Source organism: Chrysoperla carnea, chromosome 2 (genome assembly GCF_905475395.1).
Source record: "Chrysoperla carnea chromosome 2, inChrCarn1.1, whole genome shotgun sequence".
In the NCBI taxonomy this organism is placed as follows: domain Eukaryota; kingdom Metazoa; phylum Arthropoda; class Insecta; order Neuroptera; family Chrysopidae; genus Chrysoperla; species Chrysoperla carnea.
Window position 1 is genome coordinate 6797770 of NC_058338.1, and position 27603 is coordinate 6825372.

At 27.7% G+C, this 27603-nt stretch overlaps 1 protein-coding gene across 1 annotated transcript in view; it reads right to left on the reverse strand.

The window, feature by feature from the left end:
• Positions 1-11164: 11164 nt before the first annotated feature.
• The window catches only part of LOC123292347 (protein BTG3-like), a 63516-nt gene continuing 47077 nt past the window's right edge, over positions 11165-27603 (reverse strand). Inside the window, exon 2 of the mRNA XM_044872971.1 lies at positions 11165-12113. Coding sequence (XP_044728906.1) covers positions 11525-12113 — 589 coding nt within the window. The 3' untranslated portion in view covers positions 11165-11524. The remainder of the gene's footprint in view (positions 12114-27603) is intronic.

Genomic DNA, 27603 nt, shown 5'->3' on the forward strand with positions numbered 1-27603 from the left:
GTGTTCAATTTCAATGTCAGTATTACTTTTTTGTATTTATAAAAAAACAAACACCTTGAGAAAAATTCTATAGTTTTCATTTTTATTAAAAAGCTTGTGTCAAATTTTCAAACTTTGCATATTTGATCCAGTATCTTTAGGATTTATCAACAAACAAAATTTTGATGAAGAAATCTCTTCAAAATTTGCTTTACTAGGTAATAAAAATTGTGTAAATAAAAAAGTTACAAAACTCACTGACAGCTCAGATTTTCATGATTTTTTTTTTCAAAATGATTCTTTTTGTATATTATTTAAAATCAGAAATATTTCAGATGGGGGAAATAATCTGGAGAGGGAATAAGAAATGTCGCGACTGATATATCGACGTCCAGTCTAAATCGCTAATGATAGAAGTTTAAAATTTCGAGAAGATATTGATTGATTTTATACTCTAGGTGTCATATAAAAAAAGATTTTTCGAAATTCTTCCTCTAAAAAGGTGAAATAGGGGATAAAAGTTTTCATTTTGAACTCAATGTTTATTAAACCGAATATAGAGGAAACTTTGAAGATATTTCTTTACCAAAATTTCTTTGAATCCTAAAATGATTGGATTTATATTTAAAAAAATAAAATTGTTAAAATAAAAAAAGTTGTTCAAAACATTTTCAGGAAAATAATAAATTAAATTTAATATTCTAATGATTGAAAATAAAAATTAGAACAAATTTTCAATAAAAATATAATAAAAAAATAATTACTTATTTGATATTTTTGTAATGAAATAAGTAAGTACAGGTACTTAAGTACTTAAATTATATTTTTAAAGTGCACTCAAAAATAATTATTTTATTAGGAACTTAAAAATAAATGAATTTTTTTATTTGATTTATCAGAATATTTAATAAAATGCATGTTTTACCAACAAATATTTCAATTCAATATAAAATTCTGTAAACTTTGTATTCATTAAAACAAAAAATTACACTTTCAATTGTTTGTTTTATTTGGAAAAATGTACGTGAGGTTCCCTGGAATACACCCGGTTGAATCAAAACTTCCTTTTGATTATAAATTGAATACATGTTCTCCTATTACAAAATTTTATTAAAAAAATTATTTGACAAGTAAATTTAGAGCATTTTTGTTTATTTGATAATAGGAGAACATGATCAAAATCACTTTTTTAAAATCGACTCCATTCCCAAATACATTTTCAACGCTTTAGCTCAATTTGGACGAACTTTGTAGGTTTCGACTTAAAAAATAAAGAGTTGACACCTACTATATCACGACTAAAACGATAGTACTTAGAAAACTAGTACTTTTCCATGAATAAAATAAAATTAATAACATTTTTAATACAAAAACCAAGAAACTTGTAGGTCACATCAAAGCAAACATTTTTAGTCGAAATAGGTATCAAAACACTTCTTTTCCAAGAAGGTAAAAGGTGGAAGAAGGTGGTTTATAATAAAATGATAATGGTAAGTAAATTTTTTTTTAAATTTCCTTACGCACAAATCTTAAATTTAAAATTCAAGTAAACGTTAGTCACCTCCATAAATACCTGACGTCAAAGGACACTGGTGGATTGTATGTAAGATTCGGTAGCTCAATTGGTAGAGCGCTGACCAAGCAAGCCAGTGGTCGTGCACTCGAATTCTACTCGAGTTCTCATATATAAAAATTCCTCATACCTTAAAGATGGATGCCAAGACTTGAAATTAAGTAAATGAATTTAAAAATAATATTTTTTTTAGCTTTTATTTCTTAGAAATCGTTTTTAATTATTTAGTAACAGGCAGTAAGTATATTATATTAGTAATAGTTATATTAAAAAGTCAAACAGCTCTGTGGATATGTCATCTGCCTATGAAACAAAGGTACGCTGGTTCGTATCTTTGGTATTAACGTAAAATTTTTTATTAAAATCTAATATGTCATAAAACTGTTTCCTTACGTTAAAAATTTTTTCATTGAATTGTAGTAATAATTTTAAAAATTTGTTTTATCATTATGTTCTCCTATTACAAATATTCAAAAATTGAATGTTTTTTATACAAATTTTGTAATAATAATCATCACAATCTTTTTGAACAAAAAAGCTCCGCGATCTTAGCACCTCATGTGCGGAATTTCGATTGACCAATTATACCATCTGAAAGGTCAGAAATTGGTCATAAAAGGTCAGTTGGTCTCATTAATTGGTCAGCATCAGAAAATTTTTTATTAAAGATTGAAAAAACTCCACCTATGCGCGATCGGGAAGCATTCGCTGATAATTGGTCAGCTAATATAAATAATTGGTCAGTTTAATTTTATATTCAAAAAATAATATAATTACGAAAAAATTTTCAATTTTTTCAACATTTGTACTAGGAGAACATAAGTGGGAATTAGTAGTTCCTGATAAGGAGAAAAGTGAGTAAGTGTTTTCACCCCGAAAGTCTAAAATTTTATTTTGGCAGAAAGTTATTGGTCTGCCCACTAGAGGTCACACTCACCAAACACGGGTGTGCAGACCACTAACTTTCTGACTTACGAGGTGACAACAATTACCTTGCTATCAGGTACTACTTATTCCGTCCGTCCTTGATGTTCTCCTAGTAGAAATGTGAAAAAAATTGAAGTTTTTGAACGAAAAAAAACTAATTTTTTCATCATTTACTAGGCAAACATGCTGTGGTGGAAATTTGAAAAAAAATGAAAATAAAAATCAGATTTTGCTTAAAAGATTTAATGAACTTTTTTTTAATATATGTCCTCACCTAGTTTCGAACCAAGGGACTATTTATTCGAAGTCAGATACGCTAACCATTATACCATTAGGGCTCTGTTATTCGTATTAATAAATAATTATATTCATATTTTCGACTTTCTTAAATTATAACAAAAAGTAAAACTCATTTTCGGAAAATTTTGAGTAGTATTATTACAAAAAAAAAATGGCAAACGAAGTTTGAAATACTTACCTATCGTGAAGTTCGAAATACTTACCTATTTTTAACTGAAATAATATTGTATAGCTACAGAGAGATGGGGAAAAATAAAATAAAAACAGGGTTTGAGTTTTCAACTTTATTTAAATGAAGTGAACAAATTAAAACTATTTATTTTATAAAATAAAAAATAATTCATTAATTGAATAATTTATTTATTTTTTTAAATAATTAAAAAAAAATTATTTATTTAAAATGTTTCGACACCAAAACGAAAGAAAGTGAAAATTTTGTAGGTCAATTAATATTTTAGCTCAACATGTTCACCATAGCTGTAATCACCACCGAAATAAATTTTAGTTCAACGCGTTTACCATAGATGGCACTACCGTCGAAACAAATTGGTAGTTCAATATGTTCACTATAGAAGGCACTACCGTCGAAACAAATTAGTAGTTCAATATGTTCACTATAGATGGCACTACCATCGAAACAAAAATTGTAGTTCAATATGTTCACTATAGATGGCACTACCATCGAAACAAAAATTGTAGTTCAATATGTTCACTATAGATGGCACTACCGCCGAAACAAATTAGTAGTTCAATCGGTTTCCGATAGATGGCACGACTGTCGAAACAAATTGGTAGTTCAATATGTTCACTATAGATGACACTGTCGTCGGAATTATAGTTAGTTCAACCGGTTTATGATAGATGGCACCACCATAATTAAAACTTTTATCGTTAAGAACACTGACTTTGAAATTTTTCACAAAAACGAATACAAGGATGGATAAATTGATTTGGATTGATAAATAATATTTCAAATTTTTCTTGAGGTATAATATTTTCATAAATTATGTTCTCCTAGTAAAAATACACAAAATTTGACTAAAATTTCATTTCATAATAAAAATCAACTTCATAAAACATCTAATTTTTGAACATTTCTACTAGGAGAACATAATTTTTTAATTTAATACTAACCCTAATAACTAACAATTCCTTTCGACGGCTGTGCCATCTATTGTAAACCGGTTGAACTAACTATAATTCCGACGGCAGTGCCATCTATTGTAAACCGGTTGAACTAATAATCTATTTCGGTGGTATTACCATCTATGGTGAACACATTGAACTAACAATTCGTTTCGACGGTGGTGCTATCTATTTTAAACCGGTTGAACTAACTATAATTACTACAGTAGTGCCATCTGTGGTAAACACGTTGAACTAAATTTTTCCGGTTGTATTGCCATCTATGGTGAACATATTGAACTAACAATTCGTTTCGACGGTGATGCCATCTATGTTAAATCGGTTGAACTAACAATAATTTAAACTAATGGTTTGAATTTTTTTTTTAAATAAAATGTCTATTTTTCTTAACTTTTTTAATTAATCTAGTTAATAATTATTTTATAAAATAGCTATTTGCAAATTATATTCTCCAAGTAAAAATACACAAAATTTGTCTAAAAATTCATTTGATAAAAAAAATCAACTTCATAAAACCTCTAATTTTTGAACATTTCTACTAGGAGAACATAATGATCAAAAATTTTTTTAATTTAATACTAACCCTCAATTTAAACTAATGGTTTGTATTTTGTTTTTATAATAAAATGTCTATTTTTCTTAACTGTTTTAATAAAACTTACTAATTTTAATTTGATTACCTTCATTATTTTATATTTATTTGAAAAATACTTACCTAGAAAATTTGATATCTTTTTAAGAATTAATCTTTCTTGATGACGTAAGCTTGATAATCTAAGTGATGTAGGTATAAAATAAATGAAATTAAAAGACCAATATAATTTTTTAATATTTTTTATACGTTCAAAAATTAGTTTTTCTCTGTATTTTTTTACAACTATATTACAAATAGTGATAAACTCCTCTAAATATAATAATATTATATAATAATTTTACAAATATTACAATTACAAATATTTTCATTTTAAAAATAATAATAATAATATTAATTAATAAAAAGGAAAAAAAATGCATAAAGTTCATTTTCATCAATAGTTCATTAATATTATAATTAATTCAATTGATATTACTTTTAATTTTTAATATAATAATTATAATTTCAAATATTTTCTACACATATTTTTCATTTTAAAAACGACACATTTTGAATCATGTCAAAAACCCTGTTTGTTAGTTTTTTTTATATTTTTATATAATAATAAATCATCACACAATATTTTTTTATTAAAAATTAATTAAACTGTTTGTTTTGAACCCACAAGGTTTTGTGTTACTTAATATAAATAAATTCAGCGCAAGTTCATGAAACAAGGTGAAATGAAAAAAAAATCTACAAGTCAAAACCATTTTATAACAACAACATCGTTTTTTAATTGGAAAAGCAAAAGGTTGAATTATTTGAGGATAAAGAATCGCCAAAATAATTCCTAGTGACATTTATCAATATACAATTATGTTCTGGTATGTAAGTTGCCGTGATATTCTGCACATATTACAAACACTTTAAGAGATAACGAGCATAATTGTACGTCCTTTCAATGTGGTTTTAATCGATTTTGAGTAAATTAATTTTTTCATATTCCAAGAAGAAAAATACATAGGGCACAGGGTGGTCTCAGGGGGGAGAAGGGACAATTTTATATTCATCACACTTAGTTTATATAGCGAGCTATCACAATATTAATGTCTAACATTTAATTAATAATATTATTTAAACTAGATAATTAAATTCATGCAGCATTGTCACATGATTCGTTTTTTTGACTAAACACTAATTTTAAAACAAAAATTATTAAGTAAACACAGTTGAGTATAGAGTGAAAGAGAGGGGGGGGGGGTTAAGAAACGATTGTTCCTTTCGAATAATCGATAGTTTTGATATCAAGTTTTTTTAAACTCTCACTACAAATAAAAAAAAACACACCCAATTTAAAAGAAAAAATGGCACATGATAAAAAATTGAAGAAAATTAAAAAAAAAATTGTTTATTGTTTGACTAAGCTTGAAAAATCTATGTCTCTACATGGTGAACGGGTACAAAATTTAGATATATCGGTCAATTCGAATTTACGGAAATACCATTTGGTATTGTTAAATCGAAACAAATCGATTGTAAAGATTTGAACGATATAAATAATTTTATATAACGCAAACGTCCTCTAAAACAAATTGAATCGAGATGGTATATATAGAATTATGTTTTGGTATGTAAGTATTGTATTCTGATTCAGGTGTATCACCTATTAAAATATTTTCGCATGTTTTTGTATATTTTGATAAGAGAATTCAATCAGTTTCAAGGTCTAACGCGTTAAATGTTCGAACATCATGTGTAAACAAACAAAAATTAATAAAAAAACTACCTAAATACAAAACAAAAAAACTTGATGGAAACTATCGTTCGAGAAATTCCGATTTAGATCGCAAAAAAAAATTTAAAATACCTAATCACACACACATTCTTAAGTCTATAAATTATGTAGTTATACTTTAGCTTCTAAATCGGAATACTGCGTATTCTGGAGAAAGAGTGAGGGGCAAAAAAACAAAGAGATGTAAAAGATCGACGACAGCGATTTAATTACGCTTGATATCTTGTTTGATGATCCCACGCTTTTGTGTTTTCTTTTGAACATTCTATGATTTAACTTTGTGTATGTAGCATTAACTAGTTAAATGTTATTTTTTGTAAACCGTAACCTATAATAAAAAATGAAAAACACCATATTATTTTATTTTCAAAAATTGTAGTAGAATAATTAAAAATCTAAGAAAAATTTGTAAAATATCCTTTTTTTTCATAATTTAAATTCTAAAGTCACTTGTGCTTTAAATAACGTTTTATTTTTGTTTTTTGGACCACGTATTTCTTTTTTTAATAATAAATCAGTGAAGAGATCACGCTATAAATAAAAATTTTAAGCATTTTTTATCATACTTTCTGGAATTTTCACAGGCAAAACAAAAATTTTACAAAAGGATAATACTTTTTTTTGTTGTTGGAAAATTCGAAAGAATTGTAATACTTTCGGAAAAATACTATTCTTGGCAAAAGCTCTAATTAAAGCTAAAAGAGAAATCAAGTTCATTATTGTCTTTTCTCCATTTAATTCCCAATTGTGTGAAATACTTTAATAAATTCAAGAACTTGGGGAAATTATTTTATGCCCATGAAAAAAAAGCATGATAAAAATTATAAAAAAAGATTTTTATATTTTGCTTTTCATCAAAAATTAATGAAAACATAGATGTTTATACTTGATATCTAAATCGCTGGAAAAAAACAAACGGGCTTCTCGATTATTTAAAAAATAACGTATATTCTATTCAGACTTTTAACCTCCCATTCAAGCACATAAATTCGACACCATATTCTAATAAATATCTAAGTATAAACATCCATGAATAAAGACAAAAATAAATACAGTTTTTCATTTTTATAATTATTTTTATATGTTTTTCCTTCTATGAATTCTAAGCGCATATTAAGATTTGTTGATTAATTAATACAAATTAATCATTTTCTCAAATATTATATAATATAAAATATAATATTAATTATATAATAAAACAAAAAAACAATTTGTACATTCATTTAATTATATTTTCATTTGTTTTAAATATTTTAAATTCAGTTTTTTTTTTTTTATCACAATATAATATTTAAAAAGAAAATAATATTTCATAAATTCAAAAAAATGAAATATTAAATATGGAAGAATAAATAATTACGTTTTTTTTCTTTGTTTTCAATTTATACTTGAAATATACACATATTTTTGTTGTTTTTCTCAAAATAGGAGAGATTAATTGACCTAAAAATAAAAACAAATGACACACATCATTACTTCTGTCTCTTTTTGACAGATATTGGAAAAACCTTAATAAAAAAAAACCACACATAATAGAAGACTAGAAAGAGATCATTGAACAAATCTAAATTTACAACTCACAGTTTAGTTGTTGAATAAAAAATTTGTTTTTTTCTAATTTTACCTGTATGCTACAAATATTTATTTTTCATATGTTCTCCTGTTACTACCTACGTTTCTGGGACGTAAGTCATCAAGTTATTGTGACGCCGATCATATTCAATTGTATTTTCATACGATTATTCATACTATAAGAGCCATAATAACACGGCAACTTACATACATACAAGACTTATTTACAGTAAAGGTAAAATTAACTTTATTAAGTGGTCGGCGATCGGTTACCATGGTGACTTACGTACCACAAACATACTTATGATTTAGAAGAACATTAATTATCTGTGTATAGAGGTAAAATTAAAAAAAATTGTATTCGTTTTTAATTAATTTAAATATAAATTAGTAATTACTTTTTTATTCAACAACCCAATTGAATTTTCTTCCACATAAGGATCATATTAAAATTTGAAATTCTATTATCACAGCTGTCCGCTGTCCCCTATATGGAAATGATTATATTTCAAGTGAAAATTGAAAAAGTTCTTACAAGTAAAATAAGTTCGCACACAAACAATTGAAAAAATAACATTCTCCCCTTATTTTCACAACGTTTATTTGTTTTTTTAAACCTCTTGATATTTTTTTATCAGACCGTGCATTAAATTTTTTTCACATTTTCAATTCGGTACAAAAAGGTATTTTCTTTTATCAATTTTATATTTATTATCGAAAATATGAAAAAAAGTTGGTAAACTTGATTTGAGGCACTGAATTTTGCACGACCTCTAACTTGCGAAATACAATATAGTAAAATTTATATCAGCACATTCGACCAGAAACGTTACGTAAATATTTCTTTGCATTTACAGGGAAGAAAAACCTAAAATAAAAAGTTCCTCCTCGTTTGTTGGGGTTGGGGGTACATTCGATGATCTTTGGAATTGTTTTCTTATTATACGCTTAGCATATTTTTTTATCTAATACGAAGAATAAATAACAAAAAAATTACAAAAATGTTTGTGGTGGTGTGGGGGGGCTAAGGGATAAGTGGCTACCGTAGTGGCTCAAACAAAACTGTAATATGCTTGAACATTATTAAATATTTTTTATACTCTATTTTGGCGGGTTTTTTTTTTGAAATTTTTTGTTTTCAGTGTATATAAACAGATGGTTTTTATCACAGACTGAATATGTATTTGCCCATAATTACAAGAATATGAAAAGAGAGCAAATTGTCGACGTAATATTTTCCCAAGAAAAAGAAGCTTTTTTTTGTACTTTCTAATTTTTTTTACACAATTTTCTTTTTATATACAAATATGACGCGTAAACATTTTTAAAAGTATATGGTAAAGTGAAGTTTTTTGGCGGATTATTTTGTTTTCTGAAATAATAACCGCCATTTTTCATGAAATCCATTCCATTTAACATATAGTGCGGCTTGACAAATTGTCAAGTTGCCAAAGCGCATCGTTTTTGTTAAGTAGTTTTAAGTTTTTCTTTTATTATAATAAATTCGTTAATTAATACTCTTTAATTACTTCGTAAATGTTCACACTTTTTTTTTCAATATCTATTTCGAATTTAATTCTAGATTTTTAAGAAAATTACATAGTTTTTCTTGTGTTACATACAATCGAATACAAAATATCCAGGACGAAAATTCTTATCGAACTTCGAATGAAAAATTATCTCTGATCTTACCATCAAAAAAATTGTCATCATTTAAGAAAAATTCAAACATATGCGAAATTTATGCACTCCGTTACAAAAAGGCGATGAAAGGTGACCAAAATTTTTATCTTCTTAAAAACTGTGAAGCTTTCGAATAGATAATTTCGATTAGAGAGAAATTTTCTAAAGAGGAGCGATTTTTTTGATGGTTAATGTATTTTGCATTAGTTTGTTTACAAAATGACTTTAGTTAGTTTCAAAAATTAAAATTACCCAAGAAAAACATCTTCGAATTTTAGAAAAAAAACACAGTCTTAATAATTGAGACACTACGAGAACTGTTCAATACAAATGATCTCAATTTGAGAATAAAATGTATCAGAAAAAAACAAAATAGGAAAATAAACGTCAAAAAAGTTACTGCTTGACATCCAATCACAAGGGAACAGAATTTTTCTGGTAGTAGAGTTGGTAAATGATCTACGTAAGATCCCAACTGACGAAAAAATTTCTGAGATGTTTCCCTATTTGATTGGATTTGCCCTAAATTACAAGTATATTTTTTTTAAAAAAGGAATCGAATTATTTTTTATTATCCAAAAATTTAAAACTTATTTTTGATTCTTTGCGAGACAATTAAAAAAAAAAACACAATTAAATAGTACATAATTAATTATATGGCAAAATAATAAAATAAATCCCAAAAATTTTTTTAGACCTAATAAAAATTATGAATTAAATCTTTTTGTGCTGATTTACAAATTAATAATAATTAAAGTATTATTTTAATAATTAATATTAATATATATATATTTTATATATAGATTAAAAATAAAGCCATTTTTCAACAGATACATCACAAACATTTGTCAGGACTTGTTGTTTATTAAGACTATCAACAAAATTTTATCCACCATTATACTTTTCTATTTATTATCTATGCTTATATCATTTCTCCCCCTCTCTTCACATTAATTAATTATTTAAAAACGAAAATACGAGATCCAAGTTTCAAAAAAACAAAACTTAAAAAATAAGTCTAAAAAACTGTTTGCCTTAACTTGAGTTTAAAAAAAAAATCATTTAGTTTTTCGTATCCAAGATAATCTATAATTTCAAATCTTAGAGTGCACCTTGTTTTCAAACAGTGCTACCAAACAGAATTAATTTCGACAAACGCCAAATTACAAAACAAAATTTGAATTTTGGATACCGACACAAAAAACTACTAATCCGCTTTTTACAAAATCCATATTATATACAAAAAAAGAAAAAAATTATTCAGTTAAATTCAGTCGGAATTAATAATTAAAGTCGATTTTAACCGAAAACATTCGTGTCAATAATTATCACAAAACAAGTGTCAAAAATACACTTTTTACGGAAGAGTTTTACTGTTTCGTTACGCAAGATTCAAATTTTAGGTAATGTATATCGATTTTTTTATCGTTTATACTTCATAAGAATCATTATTCTATCGAATTATAGCCTTGAATAAAAAAATTAAATGATATTTTTCATGAAATTTTGGAGTAACAAAATAAATATGCGCCCCCAAATCTTAATACATAAATATACACATAAATACATATACAAATTGTTTTTTAAATCATTTCGCATGCTAAATTCATGAGTATGAGAGAGTACATATACATTTAAACAATGTGTATAAGAAAGATACTATTATATGTTTGCTTGTTGAAGTATCTTTCTTATCCACATTGCTTAATGTATATGTACTCTCATACTCATGGATGTAGCATTCGAAATGATTCATTATACGTGCTGTATATAAGTTAGTTTACAGAGAGAGAGAGAGAAATATACAAATAGGTAAATATAAAAACGAATTAGTGGAAAAAGAATGCATATCTAGAGATAATAATATAATAAATTTCTTAAATACAATCATAGTTCATAGTAGTAAGTAAATAGTAGTGATTGCGGATAAAAGCAGTGACTGTGACTGTGACTGTGATTCACTGTGTCACTGTTACACAGTTAAAACATTTTGAAACTGTGACATTCTTGGATAAGTGGGTCTATTATAATTGTTATAACCATTTGATGATGTATTATAAGAGCCCCCATTTGTTGAATTATTTAATGCAAAATGTGGTAAAATTTCATAATAATTTGTACGCCATGTTGATTGCTGTTGTGACATTGTATTACGATTACCCCCATTATTACCACCAAGATGGCGTTGTTGTACTAAATTATTTGGTGCATAATTATTAATTTTATTATGATGTGTGGAATAATGATTGTTGTAGCCAACAATTGGTGAAATACTATGGTTCTTGTTGTTGTTACGATACTTCTTTGGAGTGCCGATAGGATTGGTGGCTTTCTTCATGTCCATGTGTATATTATTGGTTGTAATTAATTTGCTATGATGGTTTTGAATAATGCTGTTATGATGAGTGCTTGGCATTTCCACAGACCCGCTGCTAATATCTGATGCCGGTGATACAGATCGTTCAGACGTTGGTGATTCTGATGATGTTGATGTTAGAAAATGATTTTCTTTCTCTGAGAATGTTGCCAACGTGCAATACGATCCTTCCGTTTCACCAAATCTGTAAATAACAAAAAATATTTTGTTAATAATATTTCTAGTAATGTTTCATTCTAAAACAAAGTGGTTATCGACTTCTAGATCGAACAACACTATGTAATAAATTGCAAAAGAAAAAAAAAAACCTCAGTCTTAAAGGAGGTTGAAAAATATATCAGTATTGAGAAGAAACTTAATATAAATTTCCGTCAAAATTTTAGCTGTCTAATTTTTGCGGTTTATGAGATACAACTAGGCAGATAGACAGCGGGGTTTTAGTAAAAGGGCCCCGTTGGTTACCCTTTGGATACAGAACCCTAAAAATGAAATACGTCTGTATTTTGCAATCATTATAAATGTGTTTTTATTCGGATTTTATATTCACAGAACAAACAAAGGATATTAAAATTTGATTCCAAAGGTGTTTTTTTATATTTTTATTTTCAAAATGACTAATATTTTGTTATCTGAATCATAAATACTCAATATTACTGACTATAAATAATTTCATAAGCCAAACTTCCCAAACGGTTGTAAGTAAATTAAACACCTTATTAAGGTAACACAGTCAATTAATGAACATTAAACATTAAAAAAGGGCCCATTTTTCTCAACTGTGATAAAGGCGACAAGCGATAAAAGTTTTGAAAAAAATACCTTCTAATTTACAGGCAATAAATTTTAACATTTGTAAAAGTGCACAGTTTTTGTTTTCACCTCCTAGCATTACCCATTATTTTTTTTAAATGTAATAAAAATATTGAATTTCAAATATTAGTATTGATATAAAATATAGATGATTATATTTTTTCTGATAATATCTTCAAAAAAAACCAATTTCAAGGTTTTTTGTTATATCTAATAACAAAAAAAAAAACTAATACAGGTGATCCAAATATGCTTTCACATCTTAAATAACAGTCCAAAATTTTATTCATTTTGTCTAAATCAGGTCGAGAATACATTTGCTACTTATTAGTACAGAGTTTTCTTTGTATCGATTGTAAATTTGTAAAACAGTTTTTTTTGATCCAAATGTTCCAAAAATTGGATAACATAAAATTCATGAATAGAGTACAATATTCTTAGACGAAAATTTGGTGGTTAGTGATCTATAAAATTGTTTAAATAAAACATTAACGAAACAAAATCTTATTAAGAGTGGAATCGAACAAATTAATTTTAAATTTATATAGAAATCTAAAATCTACATTTAACATTTTAAATCTACACGAGAATAAAGTTTTCATCGTGAGTCATATTTATTATAAGCACAATAGTTGAGTCATTTTCACAAGAAATAACACTAAAATGATTTCAGTCAAATAAGAACCTTAACAAAAAAATAACAAAGTCAAAAATAATAAAGTCGAGAAGGTTCAGAAAATAAGTCAAGCCAATGCCAATTTACAAAGGCAAATACATTCTCAACCTTAAAATATCGATTTTACATAATTATAAAATTCATAAAAATGTGCTACATTTGTTTCTAAAATGATTTGTGTAGCTTTCAATTTTGTAACCTTGATATGAACGGTTTTTTCACACATCCAAGGCGAAATTTTTATTATTTCCTTAAATTTCAACAAAATTTAATGATATTTAAATTTATTATATGTGTCTCCTCATGAATTTTAAGTTTATTTTTTTTTAAACCACTGTAATCAATTCGATTTTATTGAGTTTCCGTATGTTTTTGTAAGTCTATCACTGAATAATTTCACATGTGCTCGATATCCAAAACTGTTAAAAACACATTCACGAATATAATAAATTAAATGGGCCCTAAGATTAAACCACGTGGTACTCCAGAAATGACTTTGAGAAATATAAAATTACATACACATGTAAAATTTCGAATCTAATTTATTTACGATCAACATTCATGCTTAAAATTTGTTTCAAAAGAATACCACACACTACGAATAAAAAAAAGCCAATAAAAAACTATTTCATTTTGAAATAAGTTAAATGATAGGTTTGATATTGAGATGAATGTTTTTAAGTTTGTTGAAAACCGCAGAATATAACAAAAAAAGAAAAAAAATTATATTGAAATAAATAGAATATAAACACGTGTTGAATTCAACACACAAATGACGAGTGACGAACGTATTTAATTGGATCACGCGAAACTAAACACTTACATCAAAAATAATACAGAAAACCTGTTAAAAAAGTTATATTAACGATATCCTGTTTTAGTACAAACTTATGAACGCTCCCAAATCAATCGAAAAATACCAAATTTGTGTACTTTCTCCTCCCAAGTCTCTCTTTGCTTGTTAATGCATTAGATCTTTTCAAATACCAATAAAAGATCAGATATATTTTTTGTTCCGATCGACTAACATTCTGGTCACAGCTATGTGTAAATAATCATTAGTTTTTTTTCGATATGAGAGGACTTTAGACAGATAACATTCAAGAAAAAATTACATATAAATATGTATAGATTTTACCACTCACTTTATTGAAGCAAAAATAATAAAAATACTGTCTTGATTCTTTCGAAATTCGATATGTGAGCAATGATCAAAAAGGATTCATTATTGAAGCACCGATTTTCTTATTGAAAATTCGATTCGATATATGTAAATATATCGAATTGATCGAAGCTTTCAAATGATCAAACTCGATTGAAACAATTTTTTGTATCCAACTCATTTTTCAATTTATTTGGGAATGTCAAATAAAAAAGAATCATCCTGTATATAGTGCCATAAGAATTGGTTGTATTTACCTACGACCTAAAAAATATACTCATCATATGTTTTTTATGTGTGTATGCAACAAATATACATACATGCAACTATTATTAATTGTAAAACGTTAAAGGGTTCGTTCGAACAAACGATCAATGCCATCGTTTGAAAATGTAATGCAAGCGTGTAACGTTCAGCGATTAATACGTATTTGCACACATTGATGACTGAACACTAAAGTTCTTTATTCAATACTAAATAATATGTAATTTTATTTTCTCACGATATTATTTATTGCTACGAGTATAGAACACTCTAACTAAATAACCAACCAATAAGCTATCAGTATTCACTCAATAAAAAATACATGTTTTCATTCATATACCGATCGTTTACTGTAAACTGAATCTATGTATTCAGTCAATCTCTGCATACTAAGTACTAGCAGTTATCCAGCCGCTTCCCTGTGAAATTTCTTTTACTTTAAAATCTTTTTTGTTTAAATTTTTTGGTACGGAACCTTATTAAAAAAAATTAAATACAGACCATGTTACTCGTTCATAATATTGATGAAAGAATTTTTAAAATCGGTTCAATAGTTTTTAATATAATTAGTGTAGATTAAATGTTTCTTTTAATATGAAATTCAGAACATAGTATTTGTGAGAGTGTGAGATGTTTTAGCTTTGATTTGTAAGTCTAGTCGACACGTTTAAATTGATGAAATATAGAAATTCTGGTCGTAAAAATACGTTTGATACCTCGTTGGGTCCATAATGTTGTCTAGAAAAATGTGCTAGAAGCGTTTTTCAGCACATAAACAAATTTCAAAAGGTATAAACAATTAAAGATGGAAAAATCTTTAATGTGTTTAATTTAGTTACCCACATAAACGCTGCCCTGTGTAATCTTAGTGAGTTTTGTTGAAGCAAAAGTTTCATGATACAATCTGTATAAATAATAATAAATAATTTAAAAAAGTATATTTTGATTTTATAAATAATAATTATGGTTATGTATATTAAGTCTTTGTTATTTGAAAATTGTTTTTAAATATTTTTAATGCTTTTTTTTTGTATTGTTTAGAACAATGCTAAAATACAGACATGAGAGATCGATTTTGCCTTTGGCAATATTCAATACAATTTTAAGTCTTCCATAATATTATCAGAATCGAAATTAAAATAAATAATAGTCTGCAGAAATGATTTAAAACTTAGAAATTATTTTTATAAATAAATTTTCAAATCTTGTGTTAATTTTGAGACACCCTTTTACAAGGTGGATCAAAAGTCACTACCCAATGGAGTGCAATAGAAACATGGGTAGTGATTTTTGGCCCGACTACAGAACTATGAAAATGGATAAAAGACGGAATGATTGTCCTGTATCGACATTCTTTTGTTTACATTTATGTATGGAAAATAAGTAATTGTGTCAATTATGAACAATGATATCGCAGTATGACTTTTGAAACTAAACATGTATGGTAAGTAAGGTTATAAAAGGTTAGACCTTGATTTGAATACCGACTCCCCGATGTTTTAAACATTGTTTGTGAATATAAACTTGATCAAAATAAAAAAAAAAACTCTTTCACTCTGCATGCCACTCTGCATAAAGAAAATGTTTTAATACAGTTTGGAGAGTCTTCTATTATCAAAATGTTACAATTATTTTTTAGAAGATGTATCATGCTACGTTTATAGTTCTTTAGGGTTGCCAACTATAGTTTTATAATAATACTAATTAAATTTCGATTTTTCCCCAATACGATTTCTCCAGGATTTCGAGATCACGAATATAATGTTAACAAGTGAAATTTACAAAATTTAAAAAGCCCCTGAGAATTTTTTTGGCACAGAACAATAAACTCGCACTTGAAATGTATCTAAGAACACTCTCCATTAAATTACCTTTTCCCTCAGAACTGAAACGATTTTGAGGATCATTTTTTAGTTTTTCCAGGTACGGAACCCTAAATTCTCACTTGAAACATAGCTAAGAACACTCCCCATTTAACCACCTTTCAATCGAAACAAAATCCAAATCGATTCATCTGTTTAGGTGCTACAATGTCACAGACAGACAGACAGACACACATAGCGTTCAAACACACCTTTTTTAGTTCGGGGGTTAAAAATACTCCTTTTGGTGTATCTGGGTACAAGGGAATCCCGGTTGTAGAGTTCATTTGCAACATTTTTCACTAACTTTTACACGAAATGTATCAAAAATACGTACTCGGAGTGTTTTTGAGGTAGCTGATCACAAATATGATGTAAAATTATATACACCAGGGGCCACCAGGGTACCCTGGTCCTCAGATGCACCTAAGTATATTTTAGAGATCATATTTCTGCTCGGTGTGACCTCGAAAACCCCCGAGTAATTATTTTGGGTGCATTTCATAACTATTTATAGATAATCCTAGGGATGAAGTGTACAATCGTCCAGATTTTTGAACATCATATCCGAGATCAACGACGTCAAAAACTCCCGAGTAACAAAATTTGGTCGATTTCGTTAATTATTTACCAAGTAATTTTCATGGATTGTATACAATCAAAATAAGTCACAAATTTTATTGTTGAGTTTCTGTATCGAATGCAAAAAATCGCATCTCGATCTGTCTTGCCCGAAATCAAAGGTTTTTAGTTTTATATCATCTGGCCCTATAATGTATACTCACTGTCAAAAAAAAATGCCACAGTTAAAACATTCTAAGCGTACTCATTATATGTTATGTTATAATAGAACACTTAGAATGTTTTAAAACGAGCATTTTTTTTGATATTGAAATACGTTACTCGTAACTAATTTGATGATATTGCGGACCGTAGACAGTCGTCAACACCACTTTATAAACCCAATTTCACCACTCTATTCTCTATCTGTATCTAAGAAGAGCACAATGTATTCTTGCAGTTCTATTTTTTTGCAGTTAAAATCGCCGGATCTACAAATGGTAATAATGATAGCTGTAGATTTTAAAATGTAGTTGGATGTATGGATGGATGATTTGAATGTACAATGCAAACAATATCGCAACGCAACAGAAATGGAGGATATAATTATAGAAAGTTGCAATAATAAACGTACATATATAAATAAAATAAAATGAAATCTACTGAAATCATTTTGTAATTATATAAAAAATTATTTACTTGAAAACAAAAAAAAACATTATTTATCGTCCCACCGAAGTGAACAAGGGTGATGGAGTTATTACATGGACATATACTTGTTTTCTTTAAATGCTACAAAATTATATCCAGGTCACTGATCGTCATTTTTTAAGGAATACGTCATATTATTTATTATACATATTAATTTTGAATATCTTTAAATTAAGTGGTGAGGTCTTGAAACATGAAATGTTGCACAAACGTTCCTTAAATGACGTAAGTGTACACTAAGAAGGGATTTTTGGTAACTCATTCGAGCGGGTTTCTGCTAGTTTTTTTTTTTTTGTATAGAAATGACGTTTTCAAAAAGAGTATGTATTTTGTCGTTTAAAGTTATTTTGAACATAAATGAATCAAATTTATGTGTTCAATTTTTTAAATTATTGTTAAACGACTTTTTCAGCTGTTTCTTGTATTTATGTTTTTTTGTGATGAAGACAAATTGTACACATTGAATAATAAAATGTTTACAATTGCCATACTTTTTTTTATCAACTTTAAAAGAAATGTTTTGTATTGACCCGAAAATTGAAATAGCAAAATAAAAAAGTGAAACAAAAGTGAAAGATTCCATATTTTAAGAATTTAATTCTGGCTTCAAGTGGCCATTTTTAAGTTTCTCAAACATTAAACACTGTTAAATTCAAAACGATCAGCTTTACGAAAAAATATCAAAAAGTCTTTTCTGTGTTAATTTGCCCAAAAAGCTTAAAAAATTTTCAATCAGTCTATATAAAATCCGAATTTTTTTTCCTGGCGAACGTTAACTTATAAGTATACTCTGTAGCAACCCTGAGAACTAAGTCCAAACTGATGTTAGACTGGATCAAAAAATTATTGATCTGACTTCCAAAACTCATATAGAGCACGAACTTGCTATATTTTAGTTAGCTGAGCGGAGCCTGAACTGTTTATTTATTTACCAGCTGCATGTTGTAAACACACAGAGACACTCATCATAATATAATGGAAATAGTGACTTTTACCAAGCTTAAAAACAGTCATTCATATTCTTTCAAGTGCAGCTACAACTGTAACACAGAGGCGTCACTAGAACATGAATGAGGGGAGTTTACAAGATAGTACTCTGGTTATTTTGACGATTATTGTTTTTGAAATTTTGGTACATTTCATAACGAATACATAAGAGGGGATCGCAAATGGCCCTAGCACCTAGAAAGAGGTCCTTTGTGCTCTCCTTGAGAACAACCTGTCATCTAAAATCGAGGCTATAGAATTTTGTCGAGGCCAGGCGTCATACAGAAAGTGTCTTCAGCTTCTCCGTCGGGGTTGCTCACAGGATTGAAGGGTTCAAGATTTGGGATTCAAAAATTCTATACCTGACACTCTGCAGATAAAATGTGGAGGTTTCATCGTACTCCATACAGGTCCTGTAAGTGGGATCATCAGAGATCCTCAATTTATGAAAGGTGGGTAGTTCAATCGAGAGTGTCCTGAATCCCACCTCTCTCCTCAACTGTGTGCTAGTGAGATTCAATCGAACACAGTCGAAGGGCTTAGCTGTGGCTATGCACAGCTTTAAAGTTTCGTAAGGCAAGCAAACTCCATCTTCATATTGCATTCCAAAAACAAATTTCTTAAATACGACACTGTATTAAACGATATATGTCATAAATATCAAATGTTGAATATTGAAGTGATAACAAGACCGTCTCTCGTTAAACTCTCACTCCTAGTAGCTTGAACACATACTTCAACAACAAAGTTTCGATAGCATCCATGTTTGAATGTGTACAAATATGGTCATCAACTCTACAAACAAGACTATTTTCGTTGGTTACAAAATTATGTCGTACATATACGATGTTACATTACTCAAGAACCAGACATACAAGAACCCTTTTTTATCCCTTTCACAATAACTCATTATATCGTTTTGATGAAGGAATTGTTTTTGTGGGTAGATTTATTTAACCTTCAGATTTTTAACTGAGGACTAATGATTCAAGGTTATATTATTAGCGTATGATATTTAGAATTGAACATGTGTTACGAGACTGCAAACTGCGTTGTTTAATTTTAAAAAAAACGATGATTATGCTAAATTAGCTTTTTTATATTAGCGATTCATACGATTGCACTAAGATTTAGCAATGAAAAAAGTTGAATTTGGTTAATCGTTTAAGAAATTTTTAAATTATGTCACCTTTTCAAATAAAATAGGCGCGTATAGCTATCTTTGTCTCTCTCATACGTCTACAATTTCTGTAATAATCTAAACTTATATAAACTTGACTAATCTAAACAATTAAAGTTTTAATTAAAAACTAATGTTTTGTTTTGGAAAATTTTTGCAAATAAAAATCATTTAATGTTTATAGAAAACACGACAGAACTTTTTAGATAAAAACTCTGCAGAAATGATTATGCCGAAATGGTAAGCAATTATATTTTCAAATTATTAAAGACGTTAGGAGCACTTTTTACGCTAATCTGGCATTGGGAAATGTATTTCAAAATTATTTTAAACTGCAAAAGGCAAACAAAAATTGGGAAAATATAGGAAATGGATGTCTTGGAGTCAAGGCAACGCATTTTATATTTAATCAGCATGGTCATATGAATTTCAAAATTTTAAATATTTTATAATTCCGACATTTTTCTTGCTTTAACATGCAAAATGACAACCTTGGCACGTAGAGCCAATTAATTGGCAGCAATTAAACTGAGAAACTGGGTAACATAGAATTTTTATATTTACTTCTAATCAAACTATTTTTTTTTGAAATTTATTTAGACTTTATCAAAGTATTACAAAATATGAAAATTAAAATTGTAATGGCAAAAACTTTTTTTGTAATGATTACAAAAAATATTTGTTCAAACGAAATCTATAATTTAAATATTTTTTTAAATCCGACCATTTAATGCTTTCATTTTCCTTGGAGAAGGATGATTTTATTGTTCTAGCCACCAAATGGACGTCTAGTAACATATTCCAACTCGTCGTTGTAATCTTCGTTATTTAAGAATATTTCTATCTCTCACAAGTGTTATGTTCTGACTTTCATATGTTGTTTAAATTTGTGATTTTCAAAATGTTTCAAATAAAATGAATTCAGCGTCTGATCTATGAAAATTCCGTAAATGCATTTATAAGTTTTTATCTTTTAATGAATGTAATTAACAATCAATTATAATAATATTTACTTGCTATCATTGTAAGGTATTGTATTTATTTTAAAAATAAATTAATGATAATGAGACAATGTTCACTTCATTTAAAATGAACCTACTCTATCTATTATCAAGTATGGACGGACAAATGTCGTCAATCGTTCGTTATTCAATGCTGACACTATTGTACTCAAATAATCTACTATAATATTGTATGTATAGACGATTTTTAGAAAGATGAACCTTCTTATCATAATCAATTTTTACATATCAAAAGTATCTGAAAAAATAAAAATTTTATACAGGGGTTTTAACCATTGCTTAAAAGTGTATTCTTTAGAAAATTTTAAGTCGAAAGTACCTTATGTACTTTTGCCTAAAATCCAATAGTTAAGGAGTTATGTGCATTATTAGGCCCCCTAACTAGCTTTCGTCTAAAACCCAATAGTTAAGGAGTTAGTCCCATACAGCAAGAGCTTTTCGGAGAAGAAGCTATCCTTAACATGGTCGAAAATAGTCCCTTTAGTAGTTTAAGAAGAGAAATTTAATTAATAAAACATTAAACTACTTTACTAAACAATGTCTTTAAGATATTGGTTAAATTCAATAGTGCCCATAACTCCTTAATTATTGGGTTTTGGACAAAAGTACATATAAGGTATTTTCGACTTAAAATTTTCCAAAAAATGCTCTTAAACTACGCCTACCGAGTCACGGAGCATTCTGTATAGATTTTTTTCTAAATTACTGTAAATTAATCTAAAAATAGACGGTGGACGAAATAGAATTTAATATTTAAACTGTTTTGTTTTCTTTTAGTATTCAGAGTAAAAAAGTGTTATTCTTAATTCACGTAGATATTACAAATGATTACATTTAGAGTACAACGACGCAACGGTTTTTATGATTTATATAAATAAATAAAAAACACATTGACTGCTATAATAATAAAAATCACCTATATTACATTACTCTAAAAACAAAAGTACCGTTTGTCTGTTTCTGTTATTATTGTAAACGTTTACATCGTTCGCCGCGCTGCCGCTTCGATCGTCCATAATGCAAACCAAACAGCATATGTTTTTATCAGAGAGAATATAAACAAAGAATTGAATTTTTTTTAAAATTTTATTTCATATTTAGTTATTTATAACAAGAGTGACAATGGCAGTCAGTATCACTGTGCTCTGTCTTGATTTCTTTACTTTGTTTTTAATGTGAATACTAGGTGATTCAGTTAAGGATGTATGAGCATGGTAGTGGGGGCACAAATTTAAAAATAGATATTTTCAATTTTGATGATAAATTTATATTATTACTTGACGATATAAGACGAAAAGTAAGAATAAAATTTTTCGATATCTGGCTTAATTTTCAAAATATCGAAAATTGAAAATTTTGTTTAATTATTTAGCTTTCGATATTTCGAAAACCAAGACACATATCGAAAAATTTTATTCTTATTTTTCGTCTACATTCATGAAGTTATAACAAAATTCATCATCAAAGTTGAAAATAAGATAAAAATAATTTCAACCCTTAATCTAGCCTGCTCTTACATCCCTTATATGGACGGTGACACTTGGTTTTTTTCTTTTCTAATTCATTGCTAATATGTTTACTTTCTATTAAAAAGTTTTTTTTTAAATTTGTTTTCATTCATTCCAAATGAAAATTATCAAAAACTTCCAAAATATGTCGTTTTTTGAGATGCCTCCATAAGAGCCAGTGTATTTTATATCGATTTTTAATGACTTTTTTTCTTAAAAATTTGCACGGTTACCTAAGCTGAAGCGGTTACCTATTTTAACCACATATTCTTTGAGTAAAAGACTACCTACAAACAAATTTTGAGCCTTTAAATCAAACATTGTTGTCATGCTCATACATCCTTAATAAGGATATCTGCTCATGTTTCTTAAATTTAAATATACAGTGAAACCTGGTTAAGTGACACGTCAAAGGACCTGCAAATTTGTCTCACTTATAGAAGTATTCCACTTATTCAGTGTCTCAGATATCCTAGTATGTATAAAAAGATATCTGCCTCATTTACAGAGGGTTCCATTAACACCAAACAACATTTCCTCCACAAAGGGCTTGAAAACTATACCGTTTCTTTTTTTAAACCCTTTCAATCAACTATTGTTGCTACAAAAATTATGAATACCGAGCCTTCGAGCGAAATCTTGTGCCTTTTATTTAATCATCGGTCCCCTTACTGGTACAGTAGAATCTCGATAAGTTAAAGTCCAAGGGAAACACAAAATATTTTAAGTTATAGAGGTTTTAAGTTATCAAGTGTCTATGTTAGGTAAAGGTTAATATAGAGGTATGTACATGTTTCAATGTACGCTAGTTAATATAGAGGTATGTACATGTTTCTATGTAGTTACTGAGGGCCTATACAGAGAATATTTATTTAAGTTATAGAGGTTGCGTCTCTTAAGTTATAGAGGTTTTGGGCTCTGATGGGAAGGGAACATAGTATTTTTTGAAGTAACAGAGGTTTTTATGTTACCGAGGTTTAAGTTATCGAGATTCTACTGTACGTTTTTATTACGAAGTTGCTTGACCCATGCTAGTAAACACTGTTCAAGTTTAGAATATTCTGATAAACGTACACGTTTTAGTTTTCCTTGACCTTCAGAACCAAATGAATGACGAAATTGCTATCAGAAAACAAAAAATTCGTTGTTATAGAAGAAAACAAGCCAAGAAAGAATTCGCCAAAGTAAAATAAACGATTTTTTGCGATTAAAAAAGTTACAGGATTTCAGGAACTACTCATGTAGTAGCTAAATGAGCAGAATTGAACCAACATTTTTAAGATTTCTTAAAACCCAAAAAAACATTTCATTTGTGGCTGGTTTTGAAAAAATTGGATTTTTAAATTGTTTAGTGCGCACAAAATATGGTTAATTAGGAAATTTTACTAAAATTAAGTATAATTAAGCATTTGGTTAGTAAAAATTTACAAATAAAATCCGGCTATTGATAAACAAATGTCATCGTTCAATTAATTATTTTTATGTCATTGACGCTCGTTGAAAATAGAATAACAATAGCCCGGGGTAGCTTAAATGAATAACACTGTATTTTTAAGTAATAAATTTTATATTGTTTGATCAACATCAATTTTGTTTTTTATTTTTTTGGTAATGTTAGTAAAGTAAATATATATTTAATTTGACTATTTTGAAACTATTGTTACAGTCAGTCAGTATAAACGGACCGAAACCCGTTTACATAAATGACGGAAATGTACAAAAACACAGTTAATTTATTTGTTGTATTCGAAATTATTATTTATCTTTATTTAAATATCAAATGCACATATACAGAGATAATGTAGATCGGAGCGCTGACTTTTATATAGGGTGTCACATCCCTATTCTGCCATCAGAAAAGCCACGTTAAAAAAAATTTAATTAAGCAATACTTTTTTAAGCTCAAGCTTTTATAATTCGGAGCGCCACATATTGGCCAAAATACTCTTGTATGAATGAGTGACTATTACATAACTAGAGACTTGGCCTTTAAAGTACAATTGTTAATTAACATTATGACGTTATATGATCTTTTACGAACATTTTTTTTGTCGGGCGTTTTCGTTTCTCTTTTGAAAAGTTCTTATAAAACTGCCTTCTTTCTTTCATTATTGAACTTAGATAGAACGCGAATTGCGTTAATTAAAGCGGCATACGCGCTACTAAGGAAATCGATTTTCTGTCTGGCAAATTAAATTTCCATTCTTTAATTATAAAACTAAATCATATTCAAATTACAGTCACACTAAAATAATCATCCCTACTAAGAAATATTACAAATTTTTTTTATTTTCTTTAATTCACAGAAAATTTTTAATTAAAAAAAAAAAAGGGTGTGTGACACCCAATATAAATACAACTTTGTGTTCATTTGTTACCGATACCAAGATATCAAGTTTAACCTCATAAAATGCATTGCCAGTCAGTTTATGAGAGATAATTAATTGGTTATTTGATTCGATAGTTTATTCAATTCTAATTCGAAAATTAATCCTTTAGTTTATTGGATAATTAAAAACTTGTATTGACGTCATTACACAATCGATAAATAGTCAAATCATTTTAAATATTAGCTGATAGGAGAGATACCAAAGAAATTTTGTTGAAAAATCATCACTACATAGTATAAAACAAAGTCGCTTTCTCTGTTCCTATGTCCCTTTGTATGCTTAAATCTTTGAAACTACGCAACGGATTTTGATGCGGTTTTTTTTAAATAGATAGAGTGATTCAAGAGGAAGGTTTATATGTATAATAACATCCATTAAATAGTGGAGAAGTACTGCTATTTTTGAGGTTTCTAATGTGATGTCGTAAATAATTACATTTTTTCCGCATTTAGATATTCCAAAGATAGCAGGAAATCTTCATGGTATAGGGAAAGGGGGATTGTTTTACTCCAAATTTAACGCGTGCGGGCCACGGGCAGTAATGAATAAATCAAAACTACTGGATCGATTTTAATCACATAGGCTATATATTTTATACCCGTGCGAAGCCAGAGCGGGCCGCTATGTTTTTATATACAACGTTCACAGTTTTTCTGTAGTGTATTTAGTATCAGCATTGCACCCGTGCGAAGCCGGGGCGGGTCGCTAGTTTACTATAATTTTTCTAACAATCTTTATTTACTCTGAATCGAATATCCGAAAAATTTTACGCTTAAAGTTCTAAAATACAAAATTTGTCAAATTTATTTTAAATTGTGTAACTTTAATACTTTGAACGTGAATATAGAGAAGACAGTTATGATTAAATTAATTTTTTTTTTGGGAATCTAGGACATAAATAAAATTAATTTGGATTTTAAATTTTTTATTGACCAACATTTCGACCTCAATTAGGTATTTTTCAAGGCTCTACAACAAATTTAACAATAAAATTTTTCGGTTTTTGTAATTATTAAAACAGAAAAACTTTATTGATCTTTAAATTTGTTGTAGAGCCTTGAAAAAGATCGTACTAAATTTTTTTTATCAATTCAAGTGAAGAATTCTCATTTTAAAAATCTTTACAAGTATGCAAGATATGAACGTTTAACATTAAACAAAGGGGAAGATACCCACTAGTGACGTCATACTTGGGTATCGCCATAAAGATAACATATAAAACTTTGCTTTACTAAAAAGAGATTGGCAACCTTTGAATGCAATCTTCGATTGCTTATAAATTTTTCGTTTTTTAATCAATTTCAATTTCATTTTCAAATTTTGTCATGATATCAAGTCTAGTTTTACATTTTTATGGGTAATATGACCAATTCGAATTCAGGATTATCCCGTATTGAGTTCGAAACGTTGGCAATTAAAAAATTAAAAACTAAATATAACTTTATTTGCGTCCTAAATTCCTAGGAAAAACAAAAGTTATTAACTTTCAAGGACATAGAACGATATTGTTATGAGTTATTTTCTAGAAAAATTTGAATATTCTTAATATTAAGGTTGATCGCACATGAATGTATAGATACCAATCTGAATTTTTAATGTTAAAGTTATTGCTAGCTCATACATATAAAAAAATTTTTTTTTATATTACGAACGATTTGAATGTAATTAATCATTAAAAATTGCAATTATAGCATGTTATTAATAGCAAATGTTGAATGAACGTACAAAACATTATTTTCGATAATGTTTCTAAACCTTCTATAGGTTAAAAAGAAAAAAAACTTCTACTTTTATAAATTAAACCTCGTACATACGTTAAAGATTAAATTCAAATAATTAATTTACAGATTAAAATTTTAGTTTCTGTAAAAATTTAATAGTGTACTGCAGTCCGATCAACCTTAAGGATGTATGAGCATGGTAGTGGGGGCACAAATTTAAAAATAGATATTTTCTATTTTGATGATAAATTTATATTATTACTTGACGATATAAGACGAAAAGTAAGAATAAAATTTTTCGATATCTGGCTTAATTTTCAAAATATCGAAAATTGAAAATTTTGTTTAATTATTTAGCTTTCGATATTTCGAAAACCAAGACACATATCGAAAAATGTTATTCTTATTTTTCGTCTACATTCATAAAGTTATAACAAAATTCATCATCAAAGTTGAAAATAAGATAAAAATAATTTCAACCCTTAATCTACCCTGCTCTTACATCCCTTATATGGACGGTGACACTTAGTTTTTTTCTTTTCTAATTCATTGCTAATATGTTTACTTTCTATTAAAAAGTTTTTTTAAAATTTGTTTTCATTCATTCCAAATGAAAATTATCAAAAACTTCCAAAATATGTCGTTTTTTGAGATTCTTTGAGCAAAAGTAGTCTACCTATAAAAAAAATTTTGAGCCTTTAAATCAAACATTGTTGTCATGCTCATACATCCTTAAATGAGAAATTTTGAAAATCAAAAACTATAATTAATCTTGTCTCTCAGTGCATTCGAATCAAAAAAACTTGAATACAAAGGTTGA